The 24,861-nt window shown below is 43.3% G+C and overlaps 1 protein-coding gene across 1 annotated transcript in view; it reads left to right on the top strand.

The window, feature by feature from the left end:
- Window positions 1–2,060: 2,060 nt before the first annotated feature.
- LOC122403558 overlaps window positions 2,061–24,861 on the top strand; it is a 95,909-nt gene continuing 73,108 nt past the window's right edge. The window contains exon 1 of the mRNA XM_043407149.1: window positions 2,061–2,093. Within this exon, the coding sequence (XP_043263084.1) occupies window positions 2,061–2,093 (33 nt within the window). The remainder of the gene's footprint in view (window positions 2,094–24,861) is intronic.

Below are 24,861 nucleotides of genomic sequence, written 5' to 3'. Positions count from 1 at the left end.
TAACTACTAAATTTGGCGAAGTGAAAGACAGAAGGTTCCCAGATTTCGTATCCTTTGGTTTTCTTCTGTGGGATCATGTTAAAACAAAAGTGTAAAAACAGATTACGTAGGACTCAATGATTTTTTCGTAACAATTAAATTTGTCAATAAATTACCCGCTGCAGCCATAATGCATCGCCACAAAATACACGACCACAATTTGTTAAGATTGATACGTTGTGTTTCTCTGTTTACATTTGTTATAAGATGCACATAGTGTAAGGTAAAATGGAGGAGGTAAAAGGGGTACGAAAGAGAGGAATGGACGAGAGGATAACGAGAAAAAATGTAAAAGAACGAAAACTATGTAAGAAAATATACACTTTGGTGTCACAGGGTTATATGTATAACACCTACGCACCCTAGTAAAGGAAAACTGAAACTGAATCATTCTATAAACTACTATAAACATCCACTCGATACCGATCGCTCTACCCCAAACACTCTTCGTTCGAATCTAGTCATACCTACAGATAATAAATAAATAATTAAAGGGAAGTGACTGATTCAGCGTCGGAACAAGACGTGTTTACCTCACACGGTGCTCCCCCAAGCACCTCTTCGCACAGAAGCGACCGGAGGTCCCAGGCTTCGGATCGGCTGGTCGCATAATTCACGGCGTCGGAGACGTTGCCCGCGCGATTCGATCGCGCGCCGTATTCGGCGGAGGCGCGAGATAGCGAGCGGAAAGAATAAGGGCGCCGCGAGCCCTCCGGTAGCGTGGCGAGCGTGTGTACCGTCCGCGACCCGAAAGGAGGGGGAATCCGTCGACTGGGCGTTCTTTAAGATGGCCGATCTCTTCGCGGCGCGAAATCAATATTGTTGGATTGGCTCGATAACGCCTCGTAAATATAATAAAGCCCTCGGAGAACCCTCTTTCCCTCGTGGTTCGAAGATCCGCGCGGCGCGAACGGGGCGAGCGCAGCCTAACAGAGATAATGGTCGAAGCCCTGGGCACCCGGTAGGCCTCTGGTGGAGGGGTTCGCGATGGAAGAAGGGCCCCAACCCCCTCTACTCGCGTTGCATCTCGCTCCCTCCACCTTCGGACGCAACACGTCGCGGCCAGACCCGCCGGCCACCGCAACAACCGAGTCAGTGAGATTCAGCCCGAGCCGGCGAACGGTTCGCTCTCGGCGCGTCCTTTGCATCCGCTCGCGCCAGCGTCGCGTCGCACTCGTCGTAATCGCCGTGTCGTGTTCTACGAACCCCCCGACGAGCGTGTGTGGTCCTCTGGCTCCGCCACCGGGCGCGCGGTTCTCCAGGAACGCGATAAAAACGAAACTCTGTTCGATCGAACCGGCCGATCGAGGGGGGGGACCATCGAGCGCGACACCCGAAGATCGAAACGGTTCGGGTGTTTCTCGGTGAGGGATCGCCCGGGTTGTTCGACGGTGTTGAGTGTCCGGAAGGGATCCGTGGTCGTCGACGGTGTGGATTCGAGCACCGGTGGACACGGATCGCGGCGGAAGGTCGCTCGAGGAGCAGTCGAGCGAGCAACGAGCACGCGGAGACTTCGACGACCGGTACGAGGATGTCGCACTCCGCGGACCACCCTGACTGTCGTTGTCGTCACCGTGTACCGGTGACGACGATCCTCGCGGCGATCTTGCGGTGAGATCGCGACCCCCGCGCCTCGAGCTCCGTGCCGTGTAAATGGACGACTTGTCTTCGATTTCGTCGCGATCGGTACCAAGTGGATCGGTATCAGTGTGGCCCAGTGAACGACGGGGAAACGTGACAAGAGTCGCGGCGAGGAAAGTTACGAAGGATAGCGATATTTTTTTTTAGCGACGAAGAGGAATCGGTTTGTTAAAAGAGTGGCATGTTCGGTTCGAATCGAAGTTCGGTGAACGATGATCGCGGGAATGACAGCGAGGTCGTCGTCGGATGAACCTAGAAACCTGTGGTTGTAGAACGACGGTGAAAAAGCGATCGAGTGAACCCGGGAAATAGTAACGCGCGTGTGCATATATGCTACGATTCGCACGACGCTCGTGGGAAGCTCTACGAATCACGGATTAATGCACGCCGGAAATCGCAGCATGGAGGACATAGTGAGTATATCATAGCTTCTCTGCGGTCCACGGTCCTGCGCTACGAAAATCGCGCTGGTCGATAGGAACTTCTGCGTACGAATAAAACACGCTCGCGACGACCATTAACGCGTTCACTGCCGGATGAAAACTGTACAATGTTGATTTTAGGCCATTCTTAACTACGTAATCTAAAATTTGTTTCAGTACTTGTTTTTCTAATCTAAAATTCTCAACTCCTACCCAAATTTATTTCTCTCCACATGTTAACTTGGGAATGAATTTTTCCAGCCCCATAGTGGGAAATCCTGTCATCCATATGTGGGTGACGTAGTAGTCAAAGTGTCAATGAATAAATAGAAACTTGAATTAATCATCATAATCCCTGAAACGAGATGCGATCGAAATTTTCGTGCAGTTTTTGCTTGCTTAAAAATTTATGTTCGAATTAATCTCCAGCAGGTATAATGCACTGGCGCCAACGTTTCTTTTAAGTACACTTTGTGGTATAACTTTCGCAAGAGGCCACAACCGGTGACTACGGTGATCGTGATATTAATACGTTGTCATTTTTTAATACAAGTCTTCAAACAAGCATCGAAGCGTAAGTTGATGTTTTATCGCGGTGCAATTCGACAGTTTCAGAACAAATTCCGCTGTCACTTGTTTCGTGTGCATATCACTGAAAATTTTTTCGGATTGGATACCAACTTTGTCAGCTACTTCCTTGATTGTGATTCGACAATTAACATTGGTTTTTTCTTAACTCCACTTTTTCATTGATCGTTAATGTGTTTGATCTTCTAACTTGCACATCATCTTTAACTGACTCGCAACCGGTCTGGGAAACGTTTGAATCGTTTGTGAACTGCTCGTTCGTGGATATTAGACTCATCAAAAGACTTTTACAATATTTTTACTACCTTAACACTTAACGGACGTGTCACGTAAATTTACGTTGCTCCATTTTGACTTTCTAGAACAGGGCACGTAGATTTACGTTTTTTATTTTTATTACGCTGCGTTAATCATTTTTATTTATTTATAACGCAACGTAATAAAAATTTAAGCAAAAACGTAAATCTACGTGGGTCATCCTAGGACGTCAGAATCGAAAAATGTAAATTTACCCGCCCAGTAATACACGCACGAAAGACTTCTACCAAAACCATTAAAAAATCGCGAAATCCTTACTTCCGAAAGGTATTATCGCTTATGAATGATCGATGTTATTATTGTGGGCCGCGATTAAGCGAGCATTGGCCGATTGTTTAGCACATCACGAATCGCCGAGGCGATCGTCTAAACGTAAGCGCGCCGTAATCACAGGTTCTACGAAAATGATGTACGATCGTCGAACAGCGCAACGTCATAGTTCGTAATTACAAGAGGAACGCTTTGCATGCGCATAAGTAAGGCGTCAGACTGTGGATCGAAACGAGGTGTGCAATTATTCGAAAACAAACATCGTTAGAAAGCGTGCAGATAGAGGACTCGCGATCCGCTGAAAGGCGATCGTTCGATCGCGGATCCACGACCTTTTGTGTTACTTACAGGTGTACCGCCTAACGCGTCAAGAATTCCGTTTAAAACAGTCGTTTACATAAGACTTCTGACGTTACGTAAGAATTTCGGCGGGGAACTGGTTGCTGAAAGGGTGACGTACGCGTAGGTGATTGAATATGTTGATTCCGTTGGCAGCTGTCAACTCTAATCGATAACCGTACACGAACGATTGATACTCTACCTATTATGCCTATACCGGTACCCGATACTCGATATAAATGATACTTTACCCTTTCGAGTAAAAGTATCGGTCGATGGTCGAATGCATATATTCTGAAACTTGGTTATTCTATTCACGACGCCGATAGACATCTTTCTCAGCGTTTCACATAAATGCATCGCGTTGCAAATAAAACAGCCTGCACGAACGTGTACGAGTATCCCGATAGTTCCGAGTTGCCAGGCACAGGTAGTGAAAATTGTCACATGACGTGCATTCTATTCAACGAACGTTCGTCGATCGTACCCGAAAGAGTAAAATCCGATTTATCGGACAAAGCGCGGATCAAAGGCGACGAACAAAACCCTCGAACGAAAGGACGCGGACTGGCCGAGGCACGGTCTTAAACTAATGTTTGATCTTTGCGTTCCCGAGGGTTTAAATCCGATTTCCTGGCCGGAATGTGATTCGAGAAGAATGAATAGAACTTCGACCGGGCAAACAGACCTGATTCCCAGTCTTGGTCTAATTGAGAAGTTGGGTTTGTCGGGATTACGAATGTTCGACCGTCCTGTTGGATAAGTTAAAACCGATTTCCTGAACGGAACTTTGACCGAGCTTAACCGGGGACTAATTAAAATCTGAACTGCAATACGATTTTATGTTTATTTTTATTTGATCAATTTTTATACTTATAATGATCAATGTTATTGTAAAACGATGCCTGGTAGGGTAAAATCTTGACACGGTTTAGTGGTTGGAAAGATAAAAGTCAGAAAGACAAAAATAAAATTAATAAAAATGGCTACTGTAACCCATCAACGTAACCCAGACCTAACCCATCAATGGTGAAAATTGGAAACTTTATGAAATAAATCGATATGTAGATTTACATATTTAGAAGTATAAATCGGTGTAAAACTGTAAAAGAGACTGGAATTTTGTATGTCCTTTGATTAAATTGTAAAGGAAAGTTATGTTTGCAATAGTTATACGAGTATCCAATGGTAGTAAATTTAGAAGGTCCAAGATCTGGTTATATTGGCGACTGCCATTACTTCTATTTACCCTACTCTTGGTCGTCAAGTAGCATTATACGACCGAAGAGGTTAAGATATCTCGCGTCATGGACCATTGGTCACCAATCGCCTAGCACGTGTCGTGGATCGTTGAACACCAATCAGAGCTATTTTAATTGCTCGATTGAACAATTAAAAGACTGGGAGAATGCATGCTGTGGATGGTAGCCTTTAATCTCTGTTATCTATAATAGTAAAGTAGAGGAGAAGGTAGGATTATGAGATAGGGTAGAAATATGAAACACTAACATTTTAAGCCATATGCAACACTGCAGAAAATTAATGGTATCTCATATAACCTCTCTATTTTCTAGAAGTCCAATTTTGCATTAATTTAAAAAAAGGGAAAAATTCATAGGTTTCGTTTTTCTTTTAAATTGATAAAAAATCGGACCTCTAGAAAATGTGGTGGTAATACGAGACAGCAGTTTTGCTGTTTAAAATTATAAAAATTTTGACTATTCTGAGAGTCTCTGGATTAAAAAATAGAAACTGTATCTCACATTCTTGCAACTTCCTATCATCCTGTTATCCTCTGCTTCGTATCGCGCAGAACCGGAGGCAAAACAGATCCCGAAAGGAGACGTAAAGGGCCGCGAGATAAAGATTGCACGATGAATTGCGCGGAGAAATCGCACGTGGGAACCGGCAAATGAAAGTCGTAAAAGAAGAGGGACCCCGCGTGGAGGAACCTGCCAGAAGTACTCTGGATGGATGAGCGTCGACGCGCGTGACAGCCGGCGTATTAAGGGAACGTACAGACAAATTTCCGAACCTTGGACGCAAAAAACGCGTCCGCTCGCGGAGACGAAACTCTTCTGGGGAAGAAGGGTACGGCATCGGTCGGTGGCTCGTTACGCCCTGGTCGATTAGTCTTCCGAGAGAGGCTCCTCTCTTCTCCTCGCCGGGCAACGCGCTCGCGTACGCTCTTGGAGCATCGTGCGCGCCGCGCGACGGAGGAGCAAATTCATTAAAACCGGTTCATTTAATAGGCGCGCGCATTACGCGCTCGCAGAAAATTTGAGAGGAAAGACAGACGCGCTCGGGCTCGAACGATTCTGATGATCATCCTTGCGGTCTTTCGCGGCGGATGAGGATGGGATCTCTCGGAGTCGTAAAGAAAGTTCCGCGAAACGGAACGCGCGCGCGGTGCGTTAACGGTAAAGGGGTTGATTGTGATCGACGTGATCCTAATGAGCCAGACCATCTGATTGGATCGCATGTAGGATTTATTATCAAGTAGCTGAATTGCTTGTACTTCGTGCGGGATTATAATTTGTAACCAGTCGCAGAAGACGTTTGCTAAACAGGAACTAATCTTGGATGGAGCTTCTCTTCACTCGTCTATTGCGAATTCCTCGGGATCGGTTTGCCGGATTCGATGGCGTACCAACTCTTTTTGAAACGGGGTGAATAAGTACTTGGAATTGTTCGTGTAACTCGTAAAAAATATTCCATGGTTTTTTGGTAGTTATTCTGGTTCGATTGGGCTGGAAAGTATTTTATTTGAATGTTGATCTTTAGTAAAATCAGGTTAGATCCTTTTGGAGGATGATTATGAAATTTTCAAATTATTGTAGATTATAAAATTGCAATAATTAGAAATGAATAACGTTAGCTGCTCTAAAACACTATTTCTTAACCTGTGGTCTGCATATAGGTAAATCTAGGAATCCATATTTTTTTTTGTATTCAATTGTATATGGACCTGTTGGAACAAAATACACAAAAAACTATTGAGTATTCACTACACGATGCTATCTTTTAACAAGATCACAAATCTCTCAATATACAAAATTCTATATATGTAATTCGGTGACTCGATGGAACCCTTTTCGTCCCTGATGATGCAATGGCATCAAAGCGTCTAAAACCTTTGATGAAGAAATCCAAGTGCCTGGAATCATACGCGCCCCGTCGACGCAAATCACGCAAATTTGTGACTCGTCCGTTTCTTCCATCGAGACACGCATTAGCGTCGGCCAACATCCGAGGGAAATGCTTCTCAGGACAAAAGGACTCCGACGTCCCACCAGTCGGTCAATTAGTCCTGAGAAAGTGCGCGGCAATAGGAGTGCTTCGCGGCTGTGTTCGAGCGTGTGCGAACAGCGGACGCGTTCGCGCACGGTGCGCTTATTAGTTGGCATTGGTCGACTCTCGCGCCTTGTTCGCTCGGGACAATGAGGCGGGGATTGCATATTGTTGTTTATATTTACGCGTTGCGGCATAAATCTTCGTTTAACTCGCATTCAGAGGACGGCGACGATACAGCCGAACGTGTACGCGCTTGGCCGACGCGAGCGGATCGCTAAGAGCCACGGGCTTCGTCGCGCGGACGAGCTTCGTCACGGATAAAGCGCGGTCTTCATTAAACCTAACCCTCTTTGCGTGCCGGACGACCATTAAGGACCAAGGACCGACCTACGACTAATTTGTACTGTAAATGAGATCTCGTGGAATCGTTACCCCCCGTGAAACAAAACGCCGACTCCGACGGGGCTCTGGCGCGATCTTTCCTTGGGGACTTCGAAGACTGATCGCACGCGCAAACGCCATTTTTGTTCCTCTGTTCTTGTTCTGGGAATATTTAGTCTTGGATCTAGTGATCTTTTCAGTCTCGATGTTTTCTATCCCTTTAATGGCATGTAAACTTCGTGTGTGAGATCAGAATTGCACTTTGGGGCCTGGTTAATGGGACTCATTCGGGGAAAGGCAACCTTAGCAGGCCCTAAACTTAACACGTTGACTGCCAAGACCAAGATTTTGATAGTAGATAATTTTAAACTACGTAATTTAAAATTTGACTTAGTACTTAGTCAATTTAAAGATTTAAAGGTTTATGAATCTTATTCAAAATTTCCTTTAACGTTTCAACTTGGGAATTAATTTTGTTTTAGTTTCACAGTGAAAAGTCTTGTCACCCATCATATTTGGCTAATGTGGCAGTCAAAGTGTTAAACATATAGTCAATCGAGTACTTGTGAGAGAGCGTAGCCCTCTACTGGCGAGTGTGGGGAGTGTCGTTACAACTATACGCGATGGCAAACGATGGTGATACAATATTGAATCGTCAATGACGTTTCAAAAAGATAAGAAGACAAATTTGCTAGATCAATAAAGAAAACACAAGATTTTGTTTTGTTTCTAGGGAGTGTTTAACCAAACTTTGGTCTTAAGAGCTGAAAATTGTGTGAAAATTATTGGAATGAACAAGGATAAGCTGGGCGTCTTTAAGAAGATGTGATCGCCTCAGTGTCCAGAACTCAATCCGATTAAGCTCTTATACTTACGAGTAAGGAAGATATGTGGCAGAAATTGCAAGAAAGAAGTTGAAACCAGATATCGAAGAAGCCATCAATGAAATTAGTTCAGCGAACGCGTGAGAATATGCATGCCGAGAGACGTTTGACTCATCAGTGTTTTGTGCAATAATATTATTATGTAACGAAATGTTATTTGTATTTTCTTCGATACGTGTTAATTTTAACTGAAAAACACAGGTTTTGTTTATTTTTAATTTGTAATACGAGTTAAAGTGGCGCTAATAATCCTAACACAGGCTCTCCACGAGACCCACTAGGTGTTCTAGATGCAGTGCACGTGTAATGTAATGAAGTGATTGACTACCTTCGGTAATACTAGCTTGAGTACACTCAATGCCTCGTAATCTTAATCTCTTCTAATGTAAGTTGTGAAGCCAATCTCTTGCATCCAAAAGCATCTAAAGGCAAATACATATAACGTATAGTGATTGCACATTCCTTTTTCAGTAGATCGAACAATTAGATGTTCCCAATTTTATATTTTATCGAACATCAATCGAAAAGAATCAATAGAAAATCCCAACAAGGCTACAAGTTAGTTTACACAGTTACCTAGAATGTATCATATCAAATAACATTTTGTCTTCGCTACATCTGGTCTATATTATTTTTAAAATATTTTTTAATCCACATTGTAAGGTTGAACTATAAATGAATATGAAGTTTATACTTTGATCAAACAAACAATATTGTATCAAGCACGATTGAAATAAACAACAGTATACAAATTTGACTTTTGTATGTTTCATAAGACTTGGTGAACGTAATAAATAATTTAATTAGTCACGCTACAATTACGCGCCCCGCCCGACCAGGTTCATTGTTTAAACAACTTACTCATCGATCTTACTCACGGTCTTCGCGATTCGCGTTATACCAATATTGTTACAACCTGTTTGAGAACTCAACTTGATAAATCGCGCAATGTACATATACCCAACCTCCCACGTTACAAGAGAAACAACTCGATTAGCGGAAACCACCATCGTTTAATAGCCGTTTCTCGTCTGGCATCGCGATTTTAAAACCGCTTCCCGCTTGAAATTTTCTTGTACATGGGTTCCGCGCCGACGATCTACACACGGGGGAACTCCATGCCCCTGGGCCACGATCGCCTCTAACACGCCGTGAAATTGCAAGCACGGCGACTACGGCTCGCTCGATGGAAATTGCAGTCGAACGTGTTGAACGTTTCGAACTCGGTAAACTCCGATGACATTGTTGGCCTCTGCTGTAATGACGCAATTTCAGAGACATTAATCATCGCGTTAAAACCACACGTGGAAATCTTCGATACTCTTGGCGAACCCTCTTACCCGACATAACCTTTCAACCGTTAGACTTTTTCACGAACGACGGCGTCTTCCACATTTTTCTAATTCATTTTTTCACTTCTCATTTCACATTTTTCATTTTGCTGATCTCACGTGGTCATAATACGACAACTATACTCTTAGATTCACAAGTTTCTGCTCAACTTCTTCGACAGCAACAACCACACGAAATGGATGATTCTTCTGGTTCCCAAAACCAGCTCTGTTTTCTACATTTTAGTGTATTTATTCATACAAATATCTTGCTTTACGACCCAAGCAAATCCTCCATTTTATGCGTTTAAGTACTTAGAAAGGACTTAATATTAACTTTCATCAAGAGTAAACTTTCGCGCGTACTATTATATATTCAACTACAGACAAAAGTACCAGTTAGTGCATACGTATTCCCCACAGAGCTCCATCATTCCGCTAACAGATGATGATGGCCTGTCGTTGGAAAAAGCACCCGCGTTTAAAAGACAAACTTACAAATGGCACGGATAATGACACGACGGCGCCAGCGTTCAAAGGACGAGGGAACGCAGAAACGAGCGAGTTACTCGTTTCTGCCCGTAATGCCCGTGTAACGTTTCCGCGAATTGAGACATTAGCTTCGGACGTACAATCGCGATGGGGACTCGAGCGAGCGACATCGTCGTGGCACGACGAGATTTCGTAGTTTTCCACGGCGACTATCGCGCGAGAAAGCACAGGGACGCTGATGACTACCCTCGGCGATCGTTCCGATGCAATTTTCACCGGGTCGACCTACCTGCTTATGCTCGCCGCGATCAAGCGTACACCTATCTGCGGCGAGAGCATTTATATCACGGTGGGCAGATGCAGAGGCGTGCGCAATATTTTGCCTGTCTACGAGTAGCTTTCAGAGGATACAGCTATCAGTAAATTGCCGTCGTGAAATTACGAATATCGTGGCTCGTATTTCACGGCACGAGAATTATTTCGCGTACGAACGGAAATTTATCGGCCGGACCGGCGTTAATTCTACGCGGCGACGGCGCGTTGTTTCGCCCGGCGTATTCGGCGACGCGATTATCTGGGAATTTTCGGTACAGAGAGACCCCCGGATAGCGTCCTTTATGGCCGATAGTCTTCGCGCCGGTGGTTTATTAGCTTTTTAGAACGAATCTGCAAGAAGAACGGGTCTCTCTGTGCTCGAAACGGGTGACAGATTAAACACGACGCGAGAAAAGTATACTTTTAATAGAAAAGAAGTAATCCAACACCTCTGCATTATGCAAGATAGTTTACACTCGTCCACATTCCCGTGGATAATCGAGGTTCTACCGTGTTACTCGACATTGTTCACATTCCTCTTACCGATGATAGTACATTAACGCTAGGTTTACGAAACGCGTCAATTTGAGGCATTCAGATTGTAAACATACAGTTGCAGAACTCATAAATATTATTTGTTTACGATTTATGGTGAATTTAATTGATGTAATGATATGAATATATACCTCATTAAAAGGAAAATTGCATTTTAGTGTGCAACGAGTGTCCGTAAAGTGTTAAATTATTGAATCTATAAATAAGATGATAAATATTTAACAGGTCATTTTGCATGAGAAAAAGAGTCTAGTAAAGTTTTTCCATGCAAGCTTTTGTTTTCGAGATAACTGACGTTGAATGAATACGATTTGCCTAGCTGTCTGCCCATTACTGGTCATTTCTACTTACGTTGAACAGTTGAAAATTTCGATGTTGGTACGCTGTTCTTTCAACTGGTTCTAATTAATTAAAAGACAGTAATATCATAATGTCAATGGGAAAGTAGACGATATCAAATCGTGATCAATGTTTAAAATCTCCGACATAAGTAGAAATGGCAAATGGTGGGCAGACGCGGTAACCATGTCGTACTTAAGCGTCTTTTCAAAACTTTAATATCTAAAAGCAAAGACTGTTTGTTTAACTTAGGAACAAATTAATAAAATTTCGATAAACTCAAAACGTAATATAAAATTAATACAATAATAAACACCTCAACCCTCTATAACCCAGTGTGACTTTAGAGTCACATATCTATTATTTACACTGTTTAAATCTGATTTAATTCTATTATCAATATGTACCAATTAAAGTATCAATGGAATAGTATAACCTACAAACAATTAATATAAAAAAACTATTTTATAATACCTCACACGAGGGTGAGTGCAGTTGAAAAGTTGTGTTTACTGAAACATACCTTCCAATTTATATCTCGTTGTTAGTATTTATCTATGTAATTTATTGTGTAATTTTCTTAGTCATACTTTGCCATACTGAATAAACTATAATTATTTTTTAGAGGCCAAACATAATTTGGGTTATAGAGGGTTAATAAAGCAATTCGTGTTTGCATCACGAAGTACACAATTTTTATTATTTCGTCTGTACAGTAAGTTTTCCCACCCTCGAATTATGTTTTTATTTCGAAAGCTAATCAATCCAGAAATATGTTATTAAACGAAAAGTGTTTCGTGACTTAAAACGATCTGAGAAACGGTGCGTGACAGACCGTAATATTTCCAGGACGTATCCTCGAGGCTATATACGAGCATTTTTCGACCTTTTAGTTTAGATATTTCTTTATTTACTGGCAAAAATCCATTGGTTTATAAAAATTATTAGTTCATCGTAAATTACAAAATATTATCTACCCGACCTCGAAATTTCTCGAAAGATGCATTAACACTAGAACTACCAAAGCAGTAAATATTATCCATTCATAATTTCTAATAAAACTTGTAAATAATTGACTCGACTGTAACTGTTTTATATCGAAAGGTCAAAAAACCCGCAAACAAATAAATAAATAAATAAATTATACATTTCTTCAAGTATCTATTGTTTCAGTTTCTTTGGTACAAATAAATAAACCATAATTGTAGTTCTAATGTTAAGAAAGTAAACAGATACAGAATATTTGTTAGTTGTAGTGTAGCTGGAGTATTTATTAGCATTTATTAGCATCTTAAAGGGACATAATATTGATATCGATCAATGCATTTATCGGTTAAAAAGCTACTAATTCACAAATAATTAGAAGAAAACGGGAGCTCTATAAAACACGTCGATATTTCGCCCGTTCGAGCAGCCCTGCTTTATGCTAACAGAAAACGCAGAAAAAAACCCGTAACCGATCTTTTGAGCGTTTTTAAAGGTAAAAGGCCCCTTAAGTAAACGAAACCCCCGATCGTTTACGTATGCCATGTTAGTTCGCTCCAAACGTATCAAAGCCACGCGCCGAACCTGCGATCGTCGTTGCCTTCTTCCGCGCGTATTCCGCTCACGCGCCGTATAATCTCCCGGAATTTTTGTTCACGAAAACGACGCCGTTGTAACGGGTCCGGAGCGATTATCTTACCCTGGCCAGCGTATGCACGGCGGTCCTGCAGGGAACGAAGGGACCGAAGGGTGGCGGAGATCTAACGCGAATTCGTAAATCTCGTGCAGCGGCTGCGGCGGCGACACAAATGCGCTCTGAATTCTGATCCGAATCGGCTCCGATCCTCCTCTATCCTTTCCACCGCCGACGCCACGCTCTTTGTTCTTTCTTTTCTCCCGGTGGACGTGTCTCTACGCATTCGAAATTCAGCGGGGCGCGTCGCGATCGCCGAAGGGGAGGATCCAGGATGGCGCGAGGGAACGCCGTCACCGGTCTTCGCGCCAGATAAATCTCAGTCGCGATCTGCCTCCGGGAACGTCGTTATCTTGCGTGTATGCACGCACACTCCGACCGCCTATGGCTCGTCGCGCTAAAATGGACTATCGCGTATCGAGTTGCATCGAGGTGCGGGCCTCGACGGTGGGAAGGAACACGTGGACCAGCCATTATCGATACGCCGCGGCGGGGGTCGGCAAACTTTTCCCGCGAGGGACCGTAAATTGTAATCCCTCGCTGGCGTTCGCTACTCTTTCCCTCCATATTGCACTACCGTCCCTTATATTGTAAACATATGCTCGATAATGGAAATTCGTACGCTAATGAAAAAGCACTGATGGAGGTGTATTAATTCACCACATGAATAATCAAAAATAGTCGAGTGCCATTAGAGTCTAGGTTATGAACTAGTGAACCATGTGAAATACTAGTCAGTATAAATAGGTATCACTAATGATCCAAAGTGTAAATGCGGAAACATAGTTTAAGATGCAACCCACATTGATTGAAATTAGTAAGACAACTCCAAAAAATCAACCTATATCTTCCCTTAAGTATAGATTTACTAATCGCAGAACCAAACGTACCAGCCTGTCCAAATATTCTCACCTTCTTTGAAATTAGTAATCTTAAAATTTAATGTAACATAACTTAGTGCCAACCATAATTTAAGTATTGTATAATCATTATACATAACTATAGCAGAAATAAACCTCAAATAAAATAATTAAATTAACCTCAAATTAAAAAAATAACAACTAAAATTCATAAACTTTATACGTTTGGATCCACTTATAGATAGAAAGTATAATTGTGTTTACCACCCCCCACGAATGGTCAAAACGTAACGAGAAATTTACTGCTTGAAGATATCAACTACGAAGTAGTCGACTCTTTTTAATCTCAAAATATTTATAACCATCTTTATCTATCCATTCTTTAATATGTATCTCCGCCTTTTTCTTTACAATTTAATCAAACGATATAAAAATATCGTCTCCCACACTTCAGTAATTCCAAGAAATGTTTACAAAATACACAAAATTTAATCTTATTGACAATTACAAAGACCATAGACAGACGAGAATATCGATAATTTGTGGAAAAAAGAAAATTAAAAATATTCTACCTTTATAGATTTACGTGTAGATGGTAGGTGGGTAATTACTCGAGTTCGTTCCGGCACGAACGATATTGCGTTGACCCCGGTTCAACCGGAGCATACGCCAGCCACGGGGACGGGTAAATTGTTCTTTATTTTTGTTCGCAAGGTCAATTACGCCAACCGAATTTAATTAACGCGCGAGGAACTCGGGCGAGCTATCGATTAACCGCGACACGAATTACACGCTGCTTAATGATTAAAAATAAACAGTAAACGGGAACCGGACGGGGAGAGGCACATAATGTATCAATGCGAGAAAAATACGCGTTGATCACGCAACGCCATATGCCGCGGTGAACTTTATCACCGTGGATCACGAACGGCTCGGTCCGTGGATCGCATGGTTCGTTACAGTATCACCCTCGATCGCACGAATTTTCTACGCATCTGGTGCCGTTCCCCGCGAAGCAGCCGCGCGTGTCCTCGGAACACCGGAGAATTACGAAGCTGCGAGCTTTCCATGGACGCTTTTTTCCACTTCGAACAGCTGCGTCGACTCTCGAGGGGAGGTCGCGACACGGACGAGCAATTTTCGAACAACATCCAGACCTCGAATTGTGGGAGGCGGACAGTACAAATAAACGGAACGTTACAATTATGTGGCAAGCTAATTCTGTTGAAGGCTGAGGTAAACATTGGTGACGACGTTAAGTATTTGGAATAAGATACTTCGCGGCGAGTGATTCGTAAGGTGAACATTTCATTCTCCTTGGAGTTACCGAAGTGTGAGAGACGATATTTAAAATAGGATACGAGCTGGATTTGTGAACTGGAAAAAAGAATATCTTTTCCTGATGGTTTCTGCGTTTCGATCGCGCGATCATAGAAATCGCGATTTCCATCGACGATTTCGCGTTCCAGTGAAAGTCGATCCTCCATCTCGCACGCGTCCCTCCGGAATCATTCGGAGATCCAGTTCTTGCGGTAATCCGGACGTGGAACGAGCAACTGGTAAACGTGGAAACAAGACCACAGTGCATACAGTTATTCTTTCTAAACGGATAAATTATTTATGAACGCTATTCTGGTTCTAAGCGTCCGGAATAACCCCCGTAGGTGCCCGTTGCGCGTCAACTCCCGCTGTTTCTAGCGCGGTCAGCGAACGTCCCGTTTCATATTTATGAACAGTTCTGCTCGTCGTAAAAGCGAATCTGTTTGCGTTCCTTTTGATATAGTGCACTATAAAGATCCACGTTTGTCGCAAAGTATATTATCGACGTCTTCGGAAGCTGAAACATTGGAGAGAGTGTACCCCATAAACCCGAGGACGTTTGAATAGAAATAGTTGCAACAACGACAATGTTTTCTTAAAAATCCCGACTACTGTACGGAGCTATAAATATTACCCCCGACGTATCGTTTCCCTCATAAAATACGTTTTCATGCGCGCAATTAATCATAGTAAAATAACCTTTTCAGAGGTCTCATCTTGTCTAACAAAAAATCTCATTCATTGCATACTTAAATCACACTAATAACGTTCATCAGTCTTAAATTAAGACAGTATTAACGTATCGATAAGTACTACAACGTGTTCGTCTCTATTGATTTCTCATAAAATATCGAATCGTAAAGTTCGTGATTAAAATATACAAATTTGATATGTTTGCGTAGGCTGTCCACGACCACGTGCATATTTAACGGAATACGATACTATCTTTCGTAAGTGCTGTTACTTTGACACATTCTGAAAATACAGGGTGGACGAACACTTATGAGCCGTAGTGTGTGCAGAATGAAAAGTGAGTCACCGAGGATGCGGGGGCGGCCTGCACTCGGGTTTCCTCCATCGGGGGCTCACGCTAATTGGCAGTTATTTCCTATCCGACGTTTACCGGCGTCGCCGTATACGCAGCGGCAGCATGCATATGCATACGAAGCTTCTCTGGAAATTCTTGGACCGCGGTGCACGGATTCGCGCGATAGCGTGGCCCCCGCGACCTCGATGAACCGACGGCCGACCAGAAGGAAGTATCCCGACGTGTACCGATGCACCCTCGCCAGGGGCCGTGTTCCGCCGGGAAACCGCGAATCTATTTACATATCGCGGTGGCCCTTTGTGAGCTGACGAATCGATAACACGGACACGACTGTTCGCCGCTGCACTACGCAGCGATTCTCGAATATTTGGTGGTCGTCGGTGTCTTTCGGATCGGTTCGGTGGAATGCAGAGGTCAGATTCGTGGGTAGAAGGATGCTCGTAGACCGAGATTCAATTAAGGATCGCTTGGTCCTTGTTTGATACTTACTTCGTGCAATTGAGCCATCCGAGACGTCGACGGACGCCATTTTGGTGACAGACACGCGTGTACTTTGGAGGTTCTATGAGATTTCTGTTAGTATTCTTGTGTCTTTGGAACTAGGTTTGAAGCTGGGGATTTTGTTATAGCTCTATTCGAGACATTGACAGACGCGTGTGCTCAGAGGTTCTACGAGATTTCTAACTATGAAACGTGATTAGTTTCTTATAAGTGAAATAAAGAAAATAAAAATATAACAATATTATTCAATCATCGTTACTTTAGAATACTTTCAAAGAATGCATGAGAACGCTAGAGGTATCTAGGAGACCGGTAGTTGTCGACCATTGACCTTACAGGCTTGTGCCAAAAAAAGACTAATTTGCATCAGCTATTTCCTCTCTATAGATCAAGAGAACAATTCCCATTGATGCAAATATGCAGCTTGCGAAGGTAAAAGACAGGTTCTTTGTTCGAAGTGAGTTAAACTTATGCAAATATGTGGCGTTCCTTCCGTACCATACGTAGCAAATAACTGTTCCTATCTTCACTTCTAAGAAATTCCCCCATCACACCAGTGTTTGTTATTTTTACAGAAAGATTAATCTATTTCAAAAGTTGCCACAAAGGAGACTCCTATACACACAGACTTTGAGATACATATATTAATATTTCCAAGATAATAAACGCTATAAAACTCTCAGCTGCCTAACCAACGAAGGAACTCGAGTCCGAGCGTGAAAAATAATTTGAAATAATTCAGCGTGCGTGTACGCGCGTGAAATAAAATTCTTATCTCAAAGAATGAAATATCACGAGCGAAAGGGTTAATTAAGAAACCGCTACCTCGCGAAGCTACGATTACCAGGCACGGTAAATCACTAGTACACGCGTTCTTAATGCGAGATCGCACGGCAGGTTTGTACTCCATTTCGACAACACTGCGGCCGCCTAATTTATTAGCGTGTCGCCGCATAACCGGTGATATATCGATAACAGGGGTACAGTGTTTCTGTCGACGGAAGACTCGCGTTTTTTAACGTGGTTCGCGAATTAACAGAAATCCGGAGGTGGTGTGGGGGGTCAGAGTAACAAGAAGCCACCGGGCGGATGCATGCATATTTATGCACGGGGCTTTCTTTTCGCGATGCTGATGGCTTATAACGCGTCCGGATCATCGCGAGAGGGTAACGCCTTCGTAAGATGAATTCACGGGCAAGAAATGCCATTAGCTATCGCGGGAAATTTATCTTCCTCGACGCGTGATAGAACCGTACTGCTTGCGAATCGGAGTCGACTTGCATCGCGCGGTCGCGTCATTATCAGTACTTAATCATTGTCAGGCATCGTCGCGACACCCCGGAGCACGTTAAGGCGACTTTCGCGCCTTCGGGCTCGTAGGCGTTGTCTATCACGCTGGGGCGCCGACATTATTACGAGATTCCTCGTTAAATCATCGCAACGACTTCTTAATTAACTCGGTAGACGCTCGCGCGACGGAAGGATACGGACTCGGACGTAGCAGGTAGACGTTATGCGCGGGATAATGAAGACCTAACCCAGACCCCGAGCTCCGCGTAGTCGCTGATTTAACAGCGGTGCACGATAATTGCGTTTGCCTTCGAGAATTGTAACGACATTAGGTTCCTTGGCAATGCGAGTAGTAGCAATCTTGCGAATGTTAGACAGAGATAGGATCTAAGGATGTACTAGAGCAAAGATTCTCATCAGAATCTACTGTTTTTATAAAAAATATTGTCATCCCCCTATGCACCCCTCGAAATCAAACAACTTTCACTTGACACTTTTCTTTCTATAAGTACAATTGAACGAAATATTCAGGCCTGTTTTAATCACTTCGACGTACTCCAAATTGTTTACACTCGCATTAAACGAGGCTCGAAAGAAATTATTATCATATCACCGCGTTATTACCTCAAACATCATAATGCGTCGGTGCGTAAATTATGTGCTAGATACACTCTGGCCCTTTTACGAGCAGTTTCCGCCATTTTCGCGGCTAAACGAGGCGAAACAAGCACAATGGGTACTGCTATCAGCGACAAACGGCGTGCACGGGAAACGATTCGATACCCCGCGGCCGCGTCTCGCGACGTTATGGGACGTAATCGTCTTCAGATAAATTCAGCGGCTTCTTAATTAGCGAATCGGCTGTTCTCGCGACGAAAGAAGGTGGGGGATCGCGAGAGATCCAGGGGAACGAGGAAGAGGCACACCGTGTACCGGCTCATGCATTATGTATAGTATGGAATACACCCGGTACTGGACGCCTAGGAACATTTACTGGCTACCCGAACGCCCGGTACGTGGCACCGGTACCAGCATTTATAGAAGTACGCAAATTGGTTGCAACCGCTGGCGCGAACGCCTCACCGAGGGTATGCGAAGTCGTGGAATCGTGGAATGCTTCCAGCGACTCTCGTATAATCTTGCGCGGATAATTATAATTGTTAATCGTTCGGGGAGGAAGTACGAAGGCGTCGCGATCTTCGTGGTATTTGTGACAACCGGGCGTTGATTATCGAGCGACGGGGCTTAATCGGGTCGAGGACGTTGTCGTTTCTTTTGCAGTAGAGTTCCTCGCGTTGCGACGTTCTGCGAAATTGTTGCGGTTTTTTGCGCCACGACGGCCACCGGAGGGCTGCTCGTGGTCATGAGTTGAAATCGAAACGGAGTACGGAGGAATGTAAAGTGCTGCATTGAAAGTCAGCGCGATCGGAGACTTGACGTAAGGACGCCGGGACGCTGGAATTCTGGATTAACTTTTTGCTTTGAAGTTCTATTCATGGTGGGCTGGAATTCGTAGCACAACCGAGAAAGGAGTTGCTCTACGCGAAATAGTAAAAAAAATTTGGAATGACATTTTGTTATCCATGGTTTCGTTTTCGAGAAAATCTTTACGACTTTGAAGTTTGTTCATCTTCGTAAAGTGTTCTCGCGTTCCTCGGTGAACCGTTTCGTTCGCTGCGATGATCAAAGGGTTAATTTGCCTAATTGAATATTCACACAGCCGTGCATAACAGATCCATATCTCGGTCATAAGAATTTTCACACACTTTCTTTGCGTTACGCAACACGCATAGTCTCGTAAGGAGCCTCGCGGTCTCGTTTATGACTCTATTATCGCTCGACGATAAGCATATTCCTCGCATATAACGAACAGTGTTTTGCATAAATTCATGAAGCTATTCTCGAAACTCCCGTACATGATCGTGCTTTTTCGAAAACGATACATCGAAGCAACGTGTATTACCAGTATCCTTAATTGCACACTCACGGGGGATATACAGGAAATTCGATAATTAGGAATTCTTTTCGCTCGTGACGCTGAAAGCGGTACGATCTAACAGTATTATACGGGAAGTTCTTGCCATCGTACGCGTCAGAGGCGAGTCATTTAATGACGGGTCTGTGCAAATGCCGCCATTCACCACGGACACGTACAATGTTGCAAGAGTTTGATACCGGTGATTAGATATTCCGCGATCGAAAATGCACGGGACACGTAGGAACGATTACATTAGGTGGAGCAATCGGTGAGATTTTCTGTGGAGGATCGAGCCCTATCGCGTTTACGCGAATTATGTGCAATCTGAAATCTGCTGCACGGAATGTGGACGTAATGGAAGTGGCAGAGCAAACATGTCAAACTCGTTTTACTCTGGGAAACAATTTGCACTTTGCTGCCATGTCGTGGGCCAGTAGCGAATCCATTTTCAATCATTCAAATTTTATTCGATTCTTTTGATTCTTTACCCTAAATTAGAAATACATAATCCTCAGAAAAAATGACACATGCTTCTAAATTACAAATTCGGCTCTGAAATTAGATACTGTAAATAAAATTTACAATATTCAAATTAAATTTGACCAGCGAGTTTCTGTTTACTCACAAAATATCTGATAAAGTGAGTTTCGAAACGAGCAGTATCTTTTGATGTACCCCGGTTCGAGAGCCACAGAAATGAAGGGAAATTGTCGAGTTTTCGTATTCGGTAGTAAGAATTAGTTAGCGAGCCAAATAGGGCGCAAGGGGTTTCTCTGCGCCCGCAAAGTGGAACAAACGAACGATAAAACTCCTTCGACGTCGCGACACACGAGTTCCCCGCGAAATGACGACGATCAACGTAAATTTCCTTAATCAGATTCCCGAGACGTCGAGAGAGAAACGCATTGTTACCGCGCCGTTTGAACTAGCCTCGCTTCTCCGCTTGATATGCATCATCTGCCAGTGCATGCGAGTTATTTCGATCGTAAAACGATGCCATCGCGGAAATTCCTTGGCCAAATGGAGAAACGCGCGAAATGGAAACGCATTGTTGCACGGCGACTACTCCGCCGCGTAGCCCCTTTTAAAAATCATAATTTCCCACATTATGAACGCTGAATAGCATCCGCCAGGATTCGTCGTGCCTCCCAGACTTTCGCGTGCGATCTTTCGACGGAATGCGTGGGCGTGTGTCTTCTTATGCGACGACTCGTTTACGCTCGCATACATTGCTATAGATGTTCTGGGTGAAACACAAAGGAATGGGATTTTCTTTTTGCCCAATTATCCTCCAGTTGTGTCTTTGATGATCCGATAGCGACGCAACAAGCAAGATTTATTTAGATTGCTCAATATTGCATTGATCATGTTTTTTAATTTTACTTTAAATAGTATTTATATTTACTACATTAAAAATCTCAAGTTAATCGAAATGCAAAGTAATTTCAAGATGTTTGCATTGGTTCTGACTTGTGAAATCGTTCAGTATAATTTAAAAGTGGTTTGACCAAAGCGGGCAAAATTTCCACGCCTCGAAATTATGAAACAAGAATAATAGCAAACGTTAATCTCGTGAGCTTCGATAAGATTACACGTTCGTTTTAATTGCAGGTACATGGAATACAGCAATCATGCAGGTTTAAGTTAGTCTAACGTCTAGGATTACAGGAATTCTTCCTAAATTGCTCGTGCCTGTAATCGAATTTCTCGTCGATCGTTGCATGATACGATGGACTATATAAGACGTAATAGGAATTAGATGCTCGCGCGGCATATAAACAATCCGAGTGGTGGGAAAACACGCGTGAGCGTTATGTGTTAATCGACGCTCGCGAACGCGATACGCGATCAGCGTCAGGGCGTAGAATTATTAGCTTTATCGAGTATGAAATTAAGACGTAGGCCGTTTCGCTGTCGGTGTCGGAGTTACGTGCAACGACTACGCTCGAAGGTGTAACTCGTGCAACACGTGTAACCCCGTATTAGGGACGTAACACGTGTATGCACGCGCTTTTTCGTGATCGGTACGCGCACGTCCCAGTCGAGAGTCCCTGAAGTCACGTTAGCGCTTGCCATATAAACTGAAACCGACCAGTTGGCTCTGCTCCGTACTATCTCCCTTTTTTCTCTCATCTTCCTTCTACTTAGGCTAGAAGTTCCTTCGAATTTTTCAGAAAACTCAAATTGTCCGTGATTGTACAACTATCGGTCCCTTTCAAATCAAAGAGGTCTCGTCTAAACCAATTCTCACTAAAGATAATATTTATGGAGCACATCTCTATAAACTTGTAATCACATAAATTTCACAGTTAATTGAGTAAATTGTATTTTCTTTAATAGCCGTGGTGATGTGTTCCATGAATTGTTATTTGTTAAAAAATAACACCCACAATAAAATTACAAGCAACGTATTCGTTAGATACACCCAGACCGTCGAAGATGTGGCGATACTTTACATACTCGCCAGCAGAGGGCTATGCTCAACCTGTACTTTCTCACAAGCACTCGACCAACCACCTATATATTCATCGAAAAGTACAATATAGATGAATAAGGACATTCTTAAATAAAAAGAATTGTACTTTCAGACGAACCCATGTATGTACTTGTGTAACAGATAAATATTTGCTCGTATTACGTGTAATGGTGTTCGACCAAAGTGCCTGAAAGCCGTGTTATTTTTCAGGCCATCAGCCCTGTCGTAATCCCTTAAGTGTTAATTCGGAATCGTACTTCCTCCGCTGAACGACCGACTCGCGTTAAAACGTTTCCAAGCAGAGCGCCCTTCGCAACGCTTTACGAGCACCATGATGTATAAATATACCGTGTGTAAAGCGGCGTCGTTCCCTTTCGCCCTCGTGAAACCACGTTTTCCGGCGTAAAGGAACTCTTCTCGTGGCTCGAGGCATCGATCGAAAGACGGAGAGGAAAGCGGAGCGAAACATTCCACCGCGGTGAAGGATAGCGTGCACGTTTCGCTACGGACTGATGTGCTCCGAAGAATACCCACTAGCCTGACCTAACTAAGGCTTAACTCGAGTTAAGTGCGAGCCGAGAGTCCCGAGAGCACCGCCGGTCCTGGCATAAGGAAGTCCCTCGCGCGAACGTTAATCGCTCGAGCTAGAGGAAATTCTGACTCTCTTGGTTGCCTGTGCTGCGGTTCATCTCACCCTCGACGCGTCCACCGGATAATATTCGCCGCTAATATTCCCCTCGTTACTGTTCCGCGAGCTGCAAAACTCGTTAGCGTGCGGCGGTTAACGTTAAACGAAGAGGAATGCTATTAGGTCGTCCCACGAGTTCGTGCCATTCGACGTTCTAAAATTGACGAGGATAAAATTTAGTAGAAAACGAACATCAGGTCAGTGAATTTCTGAAATTTTAAATATACCAACAAATTAGCTGTACCAGCTCCATTCGCGAAGAAGAATTATTAAATCACCTACGTTCTAACATTTATATCTTTTTCTCTTGCTCCAACTAACTAGTTCTAACCCTGGTAATGGAATCATCCCCTTCGTTGGTTATTTTCCCCATTAAAACGTTTCCCGTCGGTCGCCAGCTTCACAAAGGTAGACCTAAACGTCTGATCCAAGGCGAATCGCAATTCCTTCGAGTACTTTCTTTCTCCTATATCAGACGAGTCAAGGCTATGTCAAGTTCAAGGGGAAAAGTACCTCTACGGCGGACCGATTGGACAAGATCGACGTATTGAGCCTACAGAGACGCGCCGGTGAAGCTTGATGCTGTAGCTCGCGTTTATGGCGACGTTGAATAGTAATAGCGGTCGTAGCGCGGGTAATAAACTCTATTAATGAGTTTCGTTAATGGCACTGGGTGCTTTGAGCCGCTCGGATAGTGCGTTTGGACTTCGTTAAACGCGCGGTGCACGAGAATCGTAGAGATTGAGCATTTCTGTTATCGTTTTGTGGACCTTTTCTCGTACGAGCGTTAACCCTTTACTTGGAAATGCCCATTTTTCCCCCCGATACACGCGCCAAACGCATGGGCGAAGTTCGTGACGTAAATGGCAGGCTGAACTATTACACCTCGTTCCTTAATTACGGAAATGAGTATCCTGAGCGATATACTACGTTACTGAAAAAGATCAATGCATTCTGAGACCGTACACTTCTGCAGAAATAAATTAAAAATTCTATTTATTCAGCGCCGTTTCGCGACCATGATTCGTGCACTCGATTCGGACAAAGTTTAGCGATCGAGCTTTCAATTGCCACTATTTGAACGGTATTATTTACTGGAAACCGTAATTCAAACGATGCACGCGAGACATTTCGTCGAGATACGGTGAGAAGTAGGACATCGGATCGACTAACCGCTTTCCATGATGAGCGATTACCGATTTTCATGCGCGTTTATCCTCGGGGAAAGGTGAAATCGTTGACCACGTGATACGCAACGTCGGCTGCATTAAGGCAAATGCACGAGTAATAGGCTTCATCCTAGTAATCGATCACTTTTCTAAATTTCTTGCGTTATTATAACCTTTTAGCTAACGGAAAATTATGTTAAACGAGTGTTTTTGGTCTCACCTGAGCATGAAAAATTCATTTCTTTAGTAACGTCTCCTTAGACAGAAAAAGAAGAAATTTATCATTATTAATTTTTGACCATTTGTCCATAAATAAGGTCACCGCGTTATTCTATGATTATTCATTTCTTTAATAACGTCTCCATAATCCAGAAAAAGAAGAAACTTTTAAAACATTTGTCCACGAATAATATCACCGCATTATTCTACGATTATACCAATTACTTGTATACAAGTATTTCTAGACGCACCAGTCTTTGAATGAGTATTCAATTACTGATACAAAATAACGCTGGAAAGAATTCTGCTTATTGTGTAGCCCGCTGCAAGTCTTTACCTCGTTTTCTGCAAAACCTGAATGAATTTTAACCTTCAATCCGAAGGACTAACGAGCCTCGAAATGATTACCTCAATCAGCTCCGACAA

The sequence above is a fragment of the Colletes gigas genome, unplaced genomic scaffold (genome assembly GCF_013123115.1).
Source record: "Colletes gigas isolate AHSC1104 unplaced genomic scaffold, ASM1312311v1 Colletes_gigas_Sc00060, whole genome shotgun sequence".
Taxonomy (NCBI): domain Eukaryota; kingdom Metazoa; phylum Arthropoda; class Insecta; order Hymenoptera; family Colletidae; genus Colletes; species Colletes gigas.
The sequence above is the reverse complement of the archived record's forward strand: the minus strand, read 5'-3'. Positions and strand labels throughout refer to the sequence as shown.